At 60.2% G+C, this 14,428-nt stretch overlaps 1 protein-coding gene across 1 annotated transcript in view; it reads right to left on the reverse strand.

Annotated features, from left to right (window-relative positions):
* Positions 1-4,485: 4,485 nt before the first annotated feature.
* Positions 4,486-14,428, reverse strand: part of TJP1 (tight junction protein 1) — a 140,835-nt gene continuing 130,892 nt past the window's right edge. Inside the window, exons 21-30 of the mRNA XM_049782664.1 lie at positions 14,310-14,369; positions 13,886-14,095; positions 12,509-13,330; positions 12,306-12,403; positions 11,432-11,665; positions 7,101-7,258; positions 6,140-6,575; positions 5,708-5,925; positions 5,415-5,558; positions 4,486-4,600 (exon numbers count right to left, since the gene is read on the reverse strand). Of these exons, the coding sequence (XP_049638621.1) occupies positions 4,506-4,600; positions 5,415-5,558; positions 5,708-5,925; positions 6,140-6,575; positions 7,101-7,258; positions 11,432-11,665; positions 12,306-12,403; positions 12,509-13,330; positions 13,886-14,095; positions 14,310-14,369 (2,475 nt within the window). The 3' untranslated portion in view covers positions 4,486-4,505. The remainder of the gene's footprint in view (positions 4,601-5,414; positions 5,559-5,707; positions 5,926-6,139; positions 6,576-7,100; positions 7,259-11,431; positions 11,666-12,305; positions 12,404-12,508; positions 13,331-13,885; positions 14,096-14,309; positions 14,370-14,428) is intronic.

The following is a 14,428-nucleotide window of genomic DNA, read 5'->3' on the forward strand; positions in this document are numbered from 1 at the left end:
AATAGCTGCTCCCGGACCAAGGTCAGAAAAAGATTCATTGGGGCCGAAGAGATAGCACAATGGTAGGGTGTTTGCCTTGCACATGGCCAAGTTCGATCCCTGGCATCCCATATGGTCCCGAGCCTGCCAGGAGCCATTTCTGAGTGCAGAGCCAGGAGTAACCCCTGAGCAGTGCCAAATATAAAACCAAAATAAAGTAAAATAAAATAAATGATTTGTTGGTTTCCTCCTCTCAGATCGGTTTATGCTTTTTTTGGGGGGAGGGGTCACACCCAGCAGTGCTCAGGGGTTCTCCTGGCTCTACGCTCAGAAATCGCTCTTGGTAGGCTCAAAGGGGGGGACCATATGGGATGCTGGGATTCTGCACGCCAGGCAAATGCCTTACCTCCATGCTATCTCTCCGGCCTGCGGCTTTTGTTTTTCTAATCGAAATCTGGGCATCCCTGGATGGAGCCCATGTGGTTCCTGAAGGGGTTCATTTTCCTGCACCAATCCCAGGATCAGGGTTCCCTTTCCAGGAAGCGAGATCTCCCTCTCTGGGCCATGGACACAGGTTGTTCGGACATCAACACATGGACATGCAGACATGCGTGTGGTTGCACTTGTCGGCTGTTGCTCCACAGGCAGATCCACTGTGACTGGTGCTTGATGTTTCTGGCACAGACATGGACCACAAATAGGCCCCTGCCAACATCGTTGCTGTGGGGCTCAGACAAGGATGGTGGCAGGGAGGTGAGCCCCTCAGTCTGGGCATGTGTGGGCTTGAGTGTCACAGAGCAGACCCGTGTGAAGGTGTGAAGACCTCAGGGTCTGTGGCCACGTAAAAGGTGCCCGGCTGTGGCGGTGGGAGCACCAGGAACCCAGCAGGTCAGGGGAACCTGGTGCCAGCCCCCACCCCGAGCAGAGGACACCACCGGCAGGAGGAAGAGGAAGAACCGGGGCCAATGGCTGGGGGAGGCCTCTGCAGGCCAAGAACATATATGGGAATCCCATTACTGGCACCACATGGGGTGACCCCCGAGCACCGACAGGGGTAACCCCAAACCAGTAGAATAAAGACACACTGGGAGGCAGAGACCCTTCAGTTGCAGTGCCTGGTCCTCTGTGCCACACAGCAGTAGATTTGGGGGTGACCCTCACTCTGCCAGAGTGTAGAGATGGGAGGGACTTGCTTATTTCTGCTCAGGGTGGCAGAGCCAGGGACTGGCCTCAAGGTGCCCAATGGCCCTGCCCAGGGCTGAGGACCCAGGATTCGCCTCCCTAGAACGTCATCCGCAGTGCCATGCGGGGTGTTGAGCCTAGGTGGTCCCCGAGAGCTCTGTCGGTCATCCCAGTGAGAGGCGTCAATGGAAGCAAACACAGGGCTGTGGAAGGACAGACTTCGGGACTCGGGGTGAAGTGGGCTGGAGGCTTCCTTGCCCTTTGAAGGGGTCCCATATGTATTCCAAATCTGAGTCCCCTCCTGGACAGGACCCTCTGCTGTAAGTCTCAGTAAGCACAGGTGGTGGGTGGGATGCTCCTGCCCAAAAAGGGGGTCCCTTTTTCAGAACTGCTTAGGGGTCTTCTCCCCCATCTCTGGGAACAGGAATATTTTCTCCCAGGGTCCCACACCCACACCTCATCCCCCACCAACAATGGGGGGGGGCAGGGATACCCAGCCCGCCTCATCACGATTCCAGTGACGACGTCCTGGCAAGAAAAGAACATTCAGAGATAGCAGTTGCTCCAACAGTGAGTCAATAAGAAGCCACCCAAGCATTGCCTGGCAGTGCACTTGTGGCCCTGGACAACGGATGCACCTGAACCCCGACACCCACATCTGTGGCTGGTCCCACCTGTCCCACCACCCCTCATTTGCTGTGTCCACGTGCCAAGGCTCACTGCCTCCACAGGACACCCCGAACTCAAGGGGACAAACTCTAGCCATGTTCGCACACATCCCCCACAGCCACTCCCGTTTCGATGGGGCCAAGGGGCACTGGAAAACGGGCCTGTAGCCTTGAACAATGGGGCTTCAGGTCAGCCCTGGAACCGCCCAGGGGTGGAGGCTGGGGGTGGGGTGGGACTGAGGGAGAAAAATGGGGAGCACCTACCTGGTGACAGATCTGCCCGGGTCAGGCCTTCGCCACGAGGGTTTGTTTACAGAGAAAACTGGTTTCAGGCTCAGGCCATTCTCAGGGCATAAGCCAAGGACGTGGTGCCAACCAGCCAGCCAGCACCAAACAAACATTCTTCTCTGCCCAGGGCCATGCTTTGGGGCCAGCCAGGCTAATGACTGAGCCACATCAAGCCAGGGGTGGGAGCAGGGCTCCTTCAGCCTGGGTGCAGGAGGGCCACGGTGGTGGCCCAATCAGCAGAGCACAGGCCCTGCATGTAGAAGCCCTGAGTTCCAGCCCCAGCATGGCACTCACTAGACCCCGAGAGCACAGAGCTGGGAGCCCCTCCCTGATGACAAAGCACTTGATGATAAAAGTCAAACCCGTGCTCATTAGGAGCTCGACACAGACTCAGGCTTGAGCTGCGGCATGCGTTGTGTCCCGGGAATTCCTGCAAGCTGAAAATGGGACTTTCCAACCCTGCAGTGAAACATGGTCCCCTGCCCCTAAGAAAGAAACAGAAAGTCAGACCCCTCCTGGCCATCTGGGGGCTCCAGCCAGACGTGAGGACCCCCCCTGGTTACCCCTGGTAAAGTCAGGGCGGCCGAGCAGGCCCTTCTCCCCCCCCCCCACACACACACCTGAGGTCTTTGTGCAGGATCCTAAGAGACACTTGTAGGGCCCGTGGGGGCTGACGAGCAGCCAAGAGAGCGCTGGGGTGCGTTTCCACAAGGGGGAGGCCCTCAGTGCTGCCATTTCACTGCCTCAGCGTGAGACTCAAGGCTCCACACTGGCCATGTCCACCTCTGTACCCCAAGAGGGCCGTTCGTGGGGACAGGAACCTGGGGGGAGAGGGGTGAAGCATACTCACGTACTCTAAAACTGCATCCAAATGTGGGCCCCTCAAAAGTGGGCAGTTTCGGGTGTCCAGAAACCCCGTCTATCAGAACAAGTGAATGCCCTTCACTGGCATGCATGTGATCACCTCAGCCCAAGCTAAAGCGGGGTCCAAGGGAACCCTGATTCTTCTCCAGAGCGACACCAGCAACCCCCAGCTCTCGGACAGTCCATCCCAGACACAACTCCCAAGCGGACACCTCGGGGCCTCCCAATCTGGGGACGGCAGAGCCAAAGGGGAAGCAGACAAGCCAGCACTTTATTTTAAAAAGTTTTATTCTGCAGAATTAGAAATTTGAGTTTTTTTTTTTAATAACTGCAAAGAAATCCGGACACTCCTAATGATTAACAGAATGTAGTGTTGTATTACCTCAACAGAAACCGTGCAGATGTGCCGTAATAAATCGTCTATTAGTAAAAAAATACACTTTAGGGCACAGCGATGTATCACAAATTACAGTTTGAACCAAACTAGAGAATTCGGAGGAACTGTCTCTCTTTTTTTTTAAACACAGCTCTTAAAAATGTAACAACTCTGTGCACTTTTTTTCCTTAAAAAATGACCTTGTGTGTGGCATAGAAACGCTGCTTTATTGCTGCAGAGGTCAGAGTTCAAGGCTCGAGAGGTACAGGAGGAAATACAAAGGTAGCCTTAAGAAACTTGGTTTTGCTTCTGTATAAAAAAGGTGGAGTTTATAAAAGTTAATTTACAAACCAGAACAGAACGAGCAGGCCTATGTACAGGCAGCTGGAAACCGCAAGACAGACCCCCGGCAGAGCCAAGAACAGCGCAGCCACGGCCCGCACTGTACCCCAAGACCACAGGAAAAAGCCCCCCAAATCAGACCATTATTTTCTCCAGGGGTGTCGGGGGATTCAACAGCTCTGGGGGCCCCGAGTGTCCAGCTGCTCCATGTCTGTCGTCCATGATACAGCATGTGCTGGGCTAGACACGGGGAGACTCCCAGGGGAGTCCCGAGAGGGGGAAGGCGGTGGGGACTCGCAGGCTTTGGTGGCCCCCAAAGGAAACTGCATTTGCGCCGTCAGTCAACACTGTCACGGGCCTTGGGCCCCCAGCCGAGCCCTGTTTCCCACTCCTGGTCCCCCTTGCTGGCCTGGCCATGCTCTCGCTCAACCGACCCCTCTGATTTCTCCAAAGGTGCACACATTGCTTTGTGCACGACCAGACGGGCTGAGAGCGGCCAGGGCCAGAAGCAAGTCTGCGGGAGCCAAACCAGGGAACCCCACTGCCGGCAGGGCAGGCCGGGACAGTAACGAAAACCAGGTGAGGGGGAGCAGTGAACGTACAAAAGTACAAAAATGGGCACGGGGCCGGACACCTGGTGCGGGGCAGGTGTCCCCCGGCCCACCTCGGTGCCACAGCGTGTGCTCAGCGCCCCAGGGACGGACAGCCTAAGGAAGAGGGGCAAGACAGTGGTTCCTTTGAGATTGTGGAAGAGCTGGGCCGAGCCCAGGTTCACATTATTTAATCGGGTTCCTAGCTGCGAGGCGTTAAAAATGGTCAATCAGGACGGAGACACAGTTGGCGCCCACGAGATAGTTGGGGTCTCCGGGAAGACACTTGTTCTGCCAAGTTTTCGGGTCACCTAGGAGGAGAAGCACGCGTGTCACCTCAGGAAGGCCCGGGCCAGACCCCACCAGCTCCCTCCAGCCTGCCCCGGCCCGGCCCAGCAGCCGGGGGAAGCGCAGTCCCCATGGGTCGCTCACCGGGAGTTGGGAGGAGGAGGAAGCCCTGAGAACGCATGCTCGGAACCAGGGCGGCCCGAGGCCTAGTGAAGTGGGGGTGTGTGTTGCCCGGCCCGGGGAGGACCCGACCCACTGAGCTTAGGCCTCGCCCTTGGGAGCAGAGCCCCAGAGAGAACAGCTCCCCACGGGACCAGATGTGTCAGCTCAGGAAATGCTGATGCCTGTACTCTGGAGTCGTGGCTGAGAGCGGATAGGAACCTCCTCATTTGGGCACGGCGCAGATGTCCGCATCTGCCCACCTCTGCCTCCGGGCCAGGACTCCTCACTGGAGTCAGGGTGCAGGAGCCCCGAATCAGGCAACTCCACCAGCCCATGACTCCGTGACCGGAAGTGAGAAGAGCGAAAGGGGCCCAGCACCCAGCCACGAGCATGTCACTGGATGGTGGCGGGAGTGGACCAAGGCCGCGAAGGGCCACGGTGGATGCCCCTGCTTCTCAGGCTGGGCCGAGGAACCCAACACCCCCAAGCAAGCGAGCAAGCAGTGGCCCTCAGCTCAGGCTCTCCCAGCATAGCACCGCTGGACCCAAGAAAGAGACAGACCCTCATCCTGGCGACCCGCCCACAGCTGCAGGGAAGCAAGCAGAGCGCAGCCAGGAAGCCCGAACATCACCACCAGCCCCAAGCCCGAGCCCGAGCCCGACAGAGAGCGCGTACCCGCCGAGGAGTCGGACGATTTTAGAGCAAAAGACCAACCGTCAGGAGTCATGGAGGCGCAGTGCGGCAGGCGCAGCTCCACGGGCTTCAGGAACTTGAGGCCATGTGGCCCGCACATCACCAGGGGGCTCAGCAGGGTCTCGCCTGCGGGGGCAGGAGTGAGGGCAGGAGTTAGTTGGGGTGGCAGAGCAGCCCAGTCGGGAGCCCAGGGACCCGAGGCCTTTCTACGGGCTGGCCCCTGGTGAGGGAGGCTGGGAGGGAGGCGCCGCCTGCCACCCGGGGCCCTCGCTCACCCTTCTCCTTGTCCAGCGGGGGCAGCAGACTGTTGTCGCGGCAGACCTTGAAGTAGATCTCCTGCTCCACGCCCTCGGGCACGGCGCCCTGGGGGATGATGATGCTCACGCCTGTCTCGATAGAGCTCAGCACCCCGCCGTTGCTGTTGAAGACGCCCCGGGCGGTGGCCACCACCGTGTGCCCGTCTTCGTCCTCGTCCTCCTCCACGGCGGAAGGGCTGGAGCACACGATCAGCAGTGAGGGCCTCCGGGACGCAGTGCCTCCCACTGCCGCCCTAAGTGGGGCCGGATCCCTCCCACCCCTAGGGGCTGGGGTCTTGCCGAGCAGCTGGCCCCCGTGCCGGGGCTCCCTGGGAGAGGCGGGTGTGGCTGGACGGGCCCGACAGACCCGCCGAAGTGGCCCTGGGCCTGGCCGTGCGGGCAGCCCCTCACCTCACGGGCATGGCCCTGGGCACGGCGCTGACGCTGTTGAGCTGGTACTTGGGCTTGTCGGCATGCAGAGAGAAGGTCTCCACGCCACTGTCGAAGTCGGCGGGCTGCGCGGAGCTGGGAGCCTTGGGGGACAGGTCAGGCTTGGGGGCGGGCTCGCTGGGCAGGAGGTTGTGGTTGAACTTGGGGCTCTCGAACTTGCGCTCGAAGGGGCGCGCGGAGCTGGTGTAGGGCTTGGCGGTGAAGCGGTTGTACGCGGGTGCCTTGTGTGCGGGCTCGGCCCCATTCACAGGCGCCTTGTCTGAGGAGCCGCTCTTGGGAGGGAAGAAGGCGGCGGCGTCGCGGCTGGGGGCGCGGAAGATGGCCGGCTTGAGCTGAGCGGGGGGCGGCTCGGGCTTGGCCGCCAAGGAGTTCGGCAGCTCCAGCGAGACGGAGCTCCCTGGAAGGTAGAGGGGAGTTTCTGCCACCTCCGGCCCTCAGCCCCCCGGGACGGGGAACCCTACGCCCACCCCAGCGGGCAGACTGCTGGCGATGCCAGAACCAGCCGGAGCCAAGCAAAAGCCCCAAGGACTGGAGAGGGAGGCAGCGGCTGGAGGAAGGGGAGGCTGGGCATGGGGCACATTGGGGCCAAGCTGAGAAAAGTTGGAAAACAGGTGGGGGTCACAGTTGGCATTCTGAGGGGCCCCAACTTTAGGAAGGAGGGGGGGTCCACAGGAGCTCCTGGATTAGCTGGCAGGGTCCCCACTGTGGATAAGGAGCCAGAAGGACCCTGTGCCAACGCCCATGCGCTGGCAGGCCAGATCACCCTCTGCAGGAAGCACCTCTGCCATCTGTAGACATGGGCTGGGCCACAGGGGCTGCACCATGGCCCCCGCGCAAGGGCCCCTCTGCAGAGTGGCCGAACTGAACCGCGGGCACAGGCAGGTTGCAGCAAAGCCCCCAGGCCTGAGGACACGGCACCTACCTTCGCTGTGGACTCCCTTGGTGAGTGTGTGGAAGGTGAGGCTCGAGGCAGGCGTGTACTGCGACGGCAGGGGCGGGGGCGGGGGTGCAGGCTGCAGGGGCTCCGGGCGCTTCTCACCGAAGGGTCGCTCTACGGCTTCAGCCTCAGGAGACTTGCCCCTGTGGGGAATGGAGACGAGACCCCGTGAGCCCCACTCAGGCCCAAGCACTGCCGAGGCGGAACACGGAAACGTGGACACCTGGGACATCCTCTGGGGAGCACAGGAAGCTTGTCTGGCCGAGTCCACATCGCGCTATGCCACGCACCGCTCCATGAGTGGCCAAGGTAGCAGAAAGCCTCGAGTATTGATTGATACCACACCCAGAAAGTGGGGACCGGCGTAGGTCAGGTTTGGGGGGAATACCGGCCATTGTCTAAGGCAGTTGCAGGTTGTTGGTCGGCAGTTGGGCTTGGACACGCGTCCTTGTCATACCGGTATAAAAAGAAAAACTTCGGGGACCGGAGAGATAGCATGGAGGTCGGGCATTTGCCTTGCATGCAGAAGGATGGTGGCTCGAATCCCAGCATCTCATATGGTCCCCCGAGCCTGCCAGGAGTGATTTCTGAGTGTAGAGTCAGGAGTAACCACAGAGCTCTTGGTGGGACCCAACCCCCCCAAAACAAACAACAACAACAACAAAAAAAAACAAGAACTCTCATTGGGGGGCCAGAGAGATAGCACAGCAGTAGGGTGTTTGCCTCGCATGCAGCCAATTCTAACATAAGGTGGTTCAAATCCTGGCATCCCATATGGTTCCCCGAGCCTGCCAGGAGCGATTTCTGAGCATAATGCCAGGAGGAACCCGAGTGCTGCCGGTGTGACACAAAAACAAAGCAAAAAAAAAAACAAGAAAAAAAGAAAAGCTTGGACTGTTGGGGGACGCAGAAAAGTGGCCAGAGCAGCACCTGCCGGCTTGTGGGGGGCCAGAGATAAAGCATCGGAGTAATACTGCCTGCTCAGTATTTGTTCAACTTTTCGTTCTTCTTTGAATTCAGGCCTCCCCACCACCTCTGGCCGGTGAATTTCCTTCTAACTCTCCTCACTGAAATCCTCGAGCGGCAGCAGTGGGCCTCAGACCCAGGAGGAACAAAAAGTGTCCCTTAGTTTCTTCTCTCTCCTCCCTCTCAGTCATGGGCAGGCTGTTGCTACGTGGTGATGTCCCTGGGTGGTCACGGGCCCCAGCGAGCCTTGCACAACTGGGTCCTGGCAGCCGTAGAGTCTTCAGACTGCAGCCCTGGGCCACCTGAGCCTGATCTCCACTACATTCGCGGAATTCTGAGCAAAGCCCACAGGCCCTGGTCCTGTATAGCAACAATTATAATAATCCCGGTCAGTAATAAGCAGTGAGACCAGTGTTGGCCACGTTTCCCACAGTGGACCCTGGGACACTTTCGACCATTGAGCAGTGGTGCAGGAGACACTGCTGGATTCCTTCGAGGCTCTGGACTGTCTGCCTGATGGACTGAACGTCGCCGAAGGCCGAGCCTGAGGAAGCTTTGCAGAGGCCCACATCACACCTGCCGGGCTGAGCTGAGCGACTTCAAGCACGTGTGGCAACAGGCTGGGCAGACCTTGTCTCCCTCTGGGCTGGCATAGGGACCCTGCTCCCGCCCCAGAGCTCGAGGACTGGTCATCAGAGGACACGGGGCCATCTCACGGAAATGCCTGCCCTCCCGCCTGGCGCTCCTTTGCAGGCAGCCACCGCTTTAGAGTTGACAAGTCCAGGGGATGATACAGCCACGGAAAAAGACGGAAGCAAACAGACACTCACAAAGCCAACTGGAAGTCAGGGCCACATTGGCCACCGCCACCACTGTCACGCACCCCCAGCTGCCCTCTGGCTGCCAGTGACAGGCAGCGAGTGAGCCCGAGGTACCCCCTAGGAGGGAATCTGTGGTTCATAATTAAGAGTGGCCTGGGGGAGGGGGGGGGACAGGCAGATGCAGCAAGGAAGATCAGAGACAGGATGGAAGCGAAAAGGCTGTTTAGCTTAGAAGCCATGTAAGATATGCACATGGGTGGGGCCAGAGCGGTGGCACAAGTGGTAAGGCGTCTCTTGCCCATGCTAGCCTAGGACGGACTGCAGTTTAATCCCCTGGTGTCCCATAGGGTCCCCCAAGCCAGGAGCGATTTCTGAGCACAGAGCCAGGAGTAACCCCAAAGCGTCACCAGTGTGGCTCAAACACCCCCCTCCCCAAAGAAAGACATATACATGGCGGTTAGAGCCTTGTAATAAAGCCTGCAACTTCATCTGACTGCTGTGGATCATTTCCTCACTATTACCCTGATACCCACAGACCCACGGGCCAAAGGGGCTGTAGGAGCCGGGCTGGGCAGAGAAAGGCCTCATCATCCATCCTACATCCAACCACACTAGGACTCATTATTAATGCAACACCCCCTGATATCACCCACTTTGGACCAAAGGAACCAAGTGGCAGAAACAAGGGGAGCAGCATTGGTGGGACCTGAGGCCTAAGAGGTCCGAGGGCAGCGCCCAAAGTAACCCTGGGACGGGGGTGGCAGAGGGAGCCGGGGCCATAGGTGTCCACTCTGATCTCACTGGGTCGCACGTCTGCAGCTCTGCTCCTTGCCTCCCCCCATGCCAGGTGCCACGTTCCCCGATGCCCACCCTGTTTAGGAAGCATCGCTCCGGCCATGGGCTTCTCCTGTGCTCAGGGTCTGGCTCCTGACAGCCCCGGGGGAAGGCCGGATGCTTGGCACTGGCCTCCTCATTCTGCCCTGCTTCACACTACCACAGAGTGGTGCCTCAAGGTTGTAGCCACAGCTGCGTGTCACCCACTGAATGGAAGGCAGGGTTGCTCTAAGTGCCTGTCCCTGCCCTTCAGACACAGCCTGGATCCTCCCCAGAGACTCTGTTCATCTTGGGGCAAATGCCAGGTAGCAGAATTTCCAGGTCACACACAGGGCCTGCTTTTCGCCTGTGAGCGTGCCCATCTGAGCAAGGGGGGCTCCTGGGCGGTGGTGGTGTCTGATGTTGCCGGGACTAACGTTTCTCTGTTATCAGGGATGCCGATGATTTCCCGGGCCCACCCAGTCCTGTCCATCTGTCCGTCCGTGTCTTGCGGAGTGTGCGCCCGGGCCAGTGTCTTACGGATGCCTCTCCTATGGCTGACAGCCAAGGCAGGGTGACAACTTTCACCCGGGGTTTGGGCGGTGCAGCGATGCCTTCCTTTGCCCTCGTCTCCTTTCTTTCTGTGAATCTGAAGAGCTCTGGAGTCTACATTCAGTCTTAGAAAGCTGCTGCTTCCTCAGGGGAGACACCGGCCCCACTCTGGCTCCTTTCTCCTCCCTGCCCTGCTCAGAGAATCCTCAGACCCGGTGGCTTCCCAGGGCACCGTCCCAGCTCACTGGACAAAACCATCCGTGTCTGCGCAGCCTGGAGGCACTAGTGGGGGGGAGCCCTTCTATCGAGCCCTCTGCTGGTTTCTCTGGGAGACCTCCCTGCTCACGACCTCCCAAGAGCTCCTCCAGACAGGGCCCCAGAGAATACCCTAGAATACCCAGGGCCGGGCCTTGCGAGCATCCATGGTCGCCAAGGCCCGGGGACGCATCACACGCAGCCCAGACCGTGTCCCCACCACAGGGCTGAGCCCTCTGTCCCCGGCTCTGTCTTCTGTGGTGCAAAGGCATGGTGGCGGCGGCAGGGGTGGAAGCAGGACCACAAATGTGCTGGAAGTGACGCCTCAGGGTGGGACGTCTCTGAGTAGCAGCTGTGTTTGTGAGTGGCTCTCTGACCAGGATGGACTTGTGCATGGGGGGAAGAGGGGAGAGAAAGAAGAAAAGAGGCCCCAGATGGGCCTCACGCATGTGGACCACGTGTCTATGTGAATCCCAAATGGCCTCAGATGTGTGTGAACCCCAGGACCTTCCCAAACCTTTCCCTGGAATCCCATCGGGTGTCATGTACAGATCACACAAACATGGCCACCTCGGTTCCCACCTCCCATCAGCACAGCCCTCCCGAGCCTGGGTGCCGCCTCCCATCCGTGCCTGCCTTCCCACAGGGGGGCTGGGGTGCTGGCCAGGAGGGTGCCCCTGCAGTGCCAGTTTCTCTGTTATGGGCCAGCAGCAGTTGGACTCCGAGTTAGGACCACAGAGATGAAGGCCCAAGCCACCCACTGGTTTTCTCCCTTCCAGGCTCGCTTTCACTGTGCCTGGAATACAGTGTCCCTACACCACAGAATGCTGCTCCCATGTCAAGCCATGAGGTCACAGCCCAGAGGGGCCGATGTTCGGAGGCGCCAAGTTGCGCAGGCTTGGGACTCACTTGGAGGTGTAGCTGGAGAAACCCGGCATCGTTTGTGGGTGCGGGTGGGCAGGCTTGGCCGGCTCCGGGCCATGGCTGGCAGGCAAGTGGGTGGGCTTGCTGTCGAAGCCCCTGCGGTCGAAGTAGGAGAGCTGCTTCCGGTAGTACTCCTCATCGTCCTCGGGGTCACAGAGCGACGACCGCACGATGTCCTCGGGGGGCTTCGGGTGGGCTTTCTGAGGCTCCGGGATTCTGCTGGGAGATGGACGAGATCCACGGCCTGAGCCTCTGCCTGGGACCCTCCCCCTTAGCCCCTGCACTGCTCTGGAACTGGCTGAATCTTAGCAGAATGGGGCCCTACCTCACCTCAACCCTCCGCTGGCCCTGGGCTAGCCGAATCTGACGGAGCCACCCAGCAGCTCAGCTGCAGGCGTGGCCGTGCTGGGCCTGGCTCAGGAACACTTTCGTCCCTCTCCCTGCCAGTCTGACGGCCTCGAGCATGTCTGCTGTGTAATGTCACTCTGACCACCTCCAGGGCCTTAGCACCAGTGTGGGTGGCTGCCAGGCACGTTCCCCAGCAGGCTGGTACTTCTTGCAGGCGCAAGTGGTGTTGTGAGGATGGGTGCTTTTTTGGGCCACACATTATTTTAGTTTTTGGGCCACACCCGGTGACACTCAGGGGTTACTCCTGGCTATGCGCTCAGAAATCACTCCTGGCTTGAGGGAACCACATGGGATGCCGGGGATTGAACCCAGGTCCATCCTGGGTCAGCAGTGTGCAAGGCAAACGCCCTATAACTGCGTTATCACTCCGGCCCCAAGGGCCCTACCTTCTCCTTTCTCGCCCTCCCGTGCTACCTGGCCCAACCTGTCTGGCCACCTGGGGGGCACCCACCTGTACAGGGGCTTGTCATGGTCACTCAGCTGGTTCTGCAAAGTGGCTTTTGGAGCAGCGACAGGGGCTGCGACAGGTCTGGACACCGCCTCTACAGACTGCAGGAAGGACAGAGACACACATGTCCCAAGAGCAATAACCAGTGAGCTAGAGCCCACAGTACCAGGGACCCTCGCGCGCACGTGCCACGCTGCAGGCCTCACCTTCACGCCGGCCAGGTGGTTCTCGTCCTTCCGGCTCTCCAGCGACACGGACCTTTTTTTCTCAAACATCCGCACTCGTGTGAGCACCGACTGCGGCTTCATGGCTGGGTCCTCCTCCTCCTCGGGGGTGGCGGCGGAGGCAGGCAGTGGCGGCAGGGGCTTGGCGCCGGCAGGGGGCCCATCCGGCCGGGGCGGTGTAACGGGAAGGCCTGTGCCGTGGACAGGCTCGTAGTGGGTCGCTTTCACCGGCAGCGTCTGGGCGGGCGCCTGCTCGTAGCCCCGGGGGAACTGCTCCAGAGGTGGCTTCGGTTCTGGGGCCTTGGGGCCCACGGCTGCATAGGTTTGGGCTTCAGGCCGGAACCTGCTGGGTACCTCCTCCGGACGGAGGGTGGAGGTTCTGGGCAGCTGCTCGAAGCGGGCACGACTGTCGTAGGGCAGCGGCGCAGGCTCCTCAAAGTGGGGGAAGTAGGGGTGCTCTGAGGGCTCGCCAGGGTGTGGCCGGGCGTCGAGGTCCCGCGGGTGTGGCGCCTCAAAGGGCGGCCTCGGCAAGCGGGACTGCCGGTCATCCAGGTAGGCCCAGTGATCCTCGCAGCGTGGGTCGTAGCCTCGGGTGCCAGGCTCGGCGTAGCCACCCTCATATCTGGGCACAGCCAGCTCCGGTTCCCTGCCGGCCGGCTTCTCAGTGTACAGGCTCGGGGGCTCCAGCCCATGGCCCACACCCGGCTCCCTGTCGGGCCTCTGCCCAGCACGGCCGCCCGCCGACTGCTTCAGTATGTGGTTCTGCCTCAGCAGCTCCTCGGAGTAGGGGTCCTTCCTGTAGACCTGTGGAGGACGAGGGTGTGTGAGCTCGGTGGGCGGGCTGCCTGCCTCCACCTCGCTCCTCTCTGGCCAAGGAGAGAGAGGCCAGACAACACCCATGAGCTTTCGGGAAAGGCCCGGATTTCCGCTGCAGGCTCAGCAAGTGCTAAAGGGAAAGTGAGTTGAAAATAATCGCGAGAGACCAATGCGCCAAGCCACCGACTGATTCCGCATGATTTGACTATCATGGCAAAAATCACGAAGCGAATTTACAGACACCGCCATTTGCAAAACAACAACTGAACGGTGAGCCTTGACTAAAGGTTGAAGGGTGAGGTTTCCGGGGACACTCAAACCCAAAAAAACAAAATAAAAAAATAAAAAATAAATAAATCAAGGAAGCGCAGATTCCCACGAGAAGGCAGGCTGGTTCGGAGCGTCAGCAACCGCGGAAGCCATGCAAACCGTGCTCAGAAACGCTGTGGGAGGCATGGGAAGCCCCTTAGTGTGCAAGCAGAGGGAACGAAACGGGCGAAGCCAAACGCCGGTGCGGTGTGCAGAAGGCAGCCGTGCGGGTACCTGGGCCGGGTCTGCATGCAGAGACACGGACGGCTCCGGGGGTCCGAATGTGGGAGCGGCCTCGGCATGGGGCCCTCGGAAAGCAGCTGGCGGGGGCTGTGTGGCGGCAGGAGCCGGGGTGGGCTCCTCGGGGTACACCCACCCGGAGGCAGGGGGCGGAGGGTTTGTGTCAGGCGAGAGGGAGGGGGCCACGGACGAGGCTTCTGCTGTCTGGGGAGGGTCCAAGACATGGAAGGAAAATGGGGGCTCCTGTCGGCCAAGACCTTCCCGCGCATCCTCGTCGGCCAGGCGAGGCACCAAGCCGCGGGTTCAGAAAAGACTGTGCGGGGTCCCCGGGACTCGCCTGAAGGACCTGACCCGAGCTCGCTCTCCAGGGGGGACAGGGAGCTGCGCACGCTTCCCCTGCGCTGGGGGGGTCGCTTACCTGCAGCGAGGGTGCTTTAAATCCGGGGGAGTCTAGCCTATGGCCGGGCAGCGGCAGCGCCTGCGGAGCGTAAGGAGGGCAGGGTTGGCTGTCAGGCTGCGTTGCAGAGGGCTCCTCTC

This window comes from Suncus etruscus, chromosome 11 (assembly GCF_024139225.1).
Source record: "Suncus etruscus isolate mSunEtr1 chromosome 11, mSunEtr1.pri.cur, whole genome shotgun sequence".
In the NCBI taxonomy this organism is placed as follows: domain Eukaryota; kingdom Metazoa; phylum Chordata; class Mammalia; order Eulipotyphla; family Soricidae; genus Suncus; species Suncus etruscus.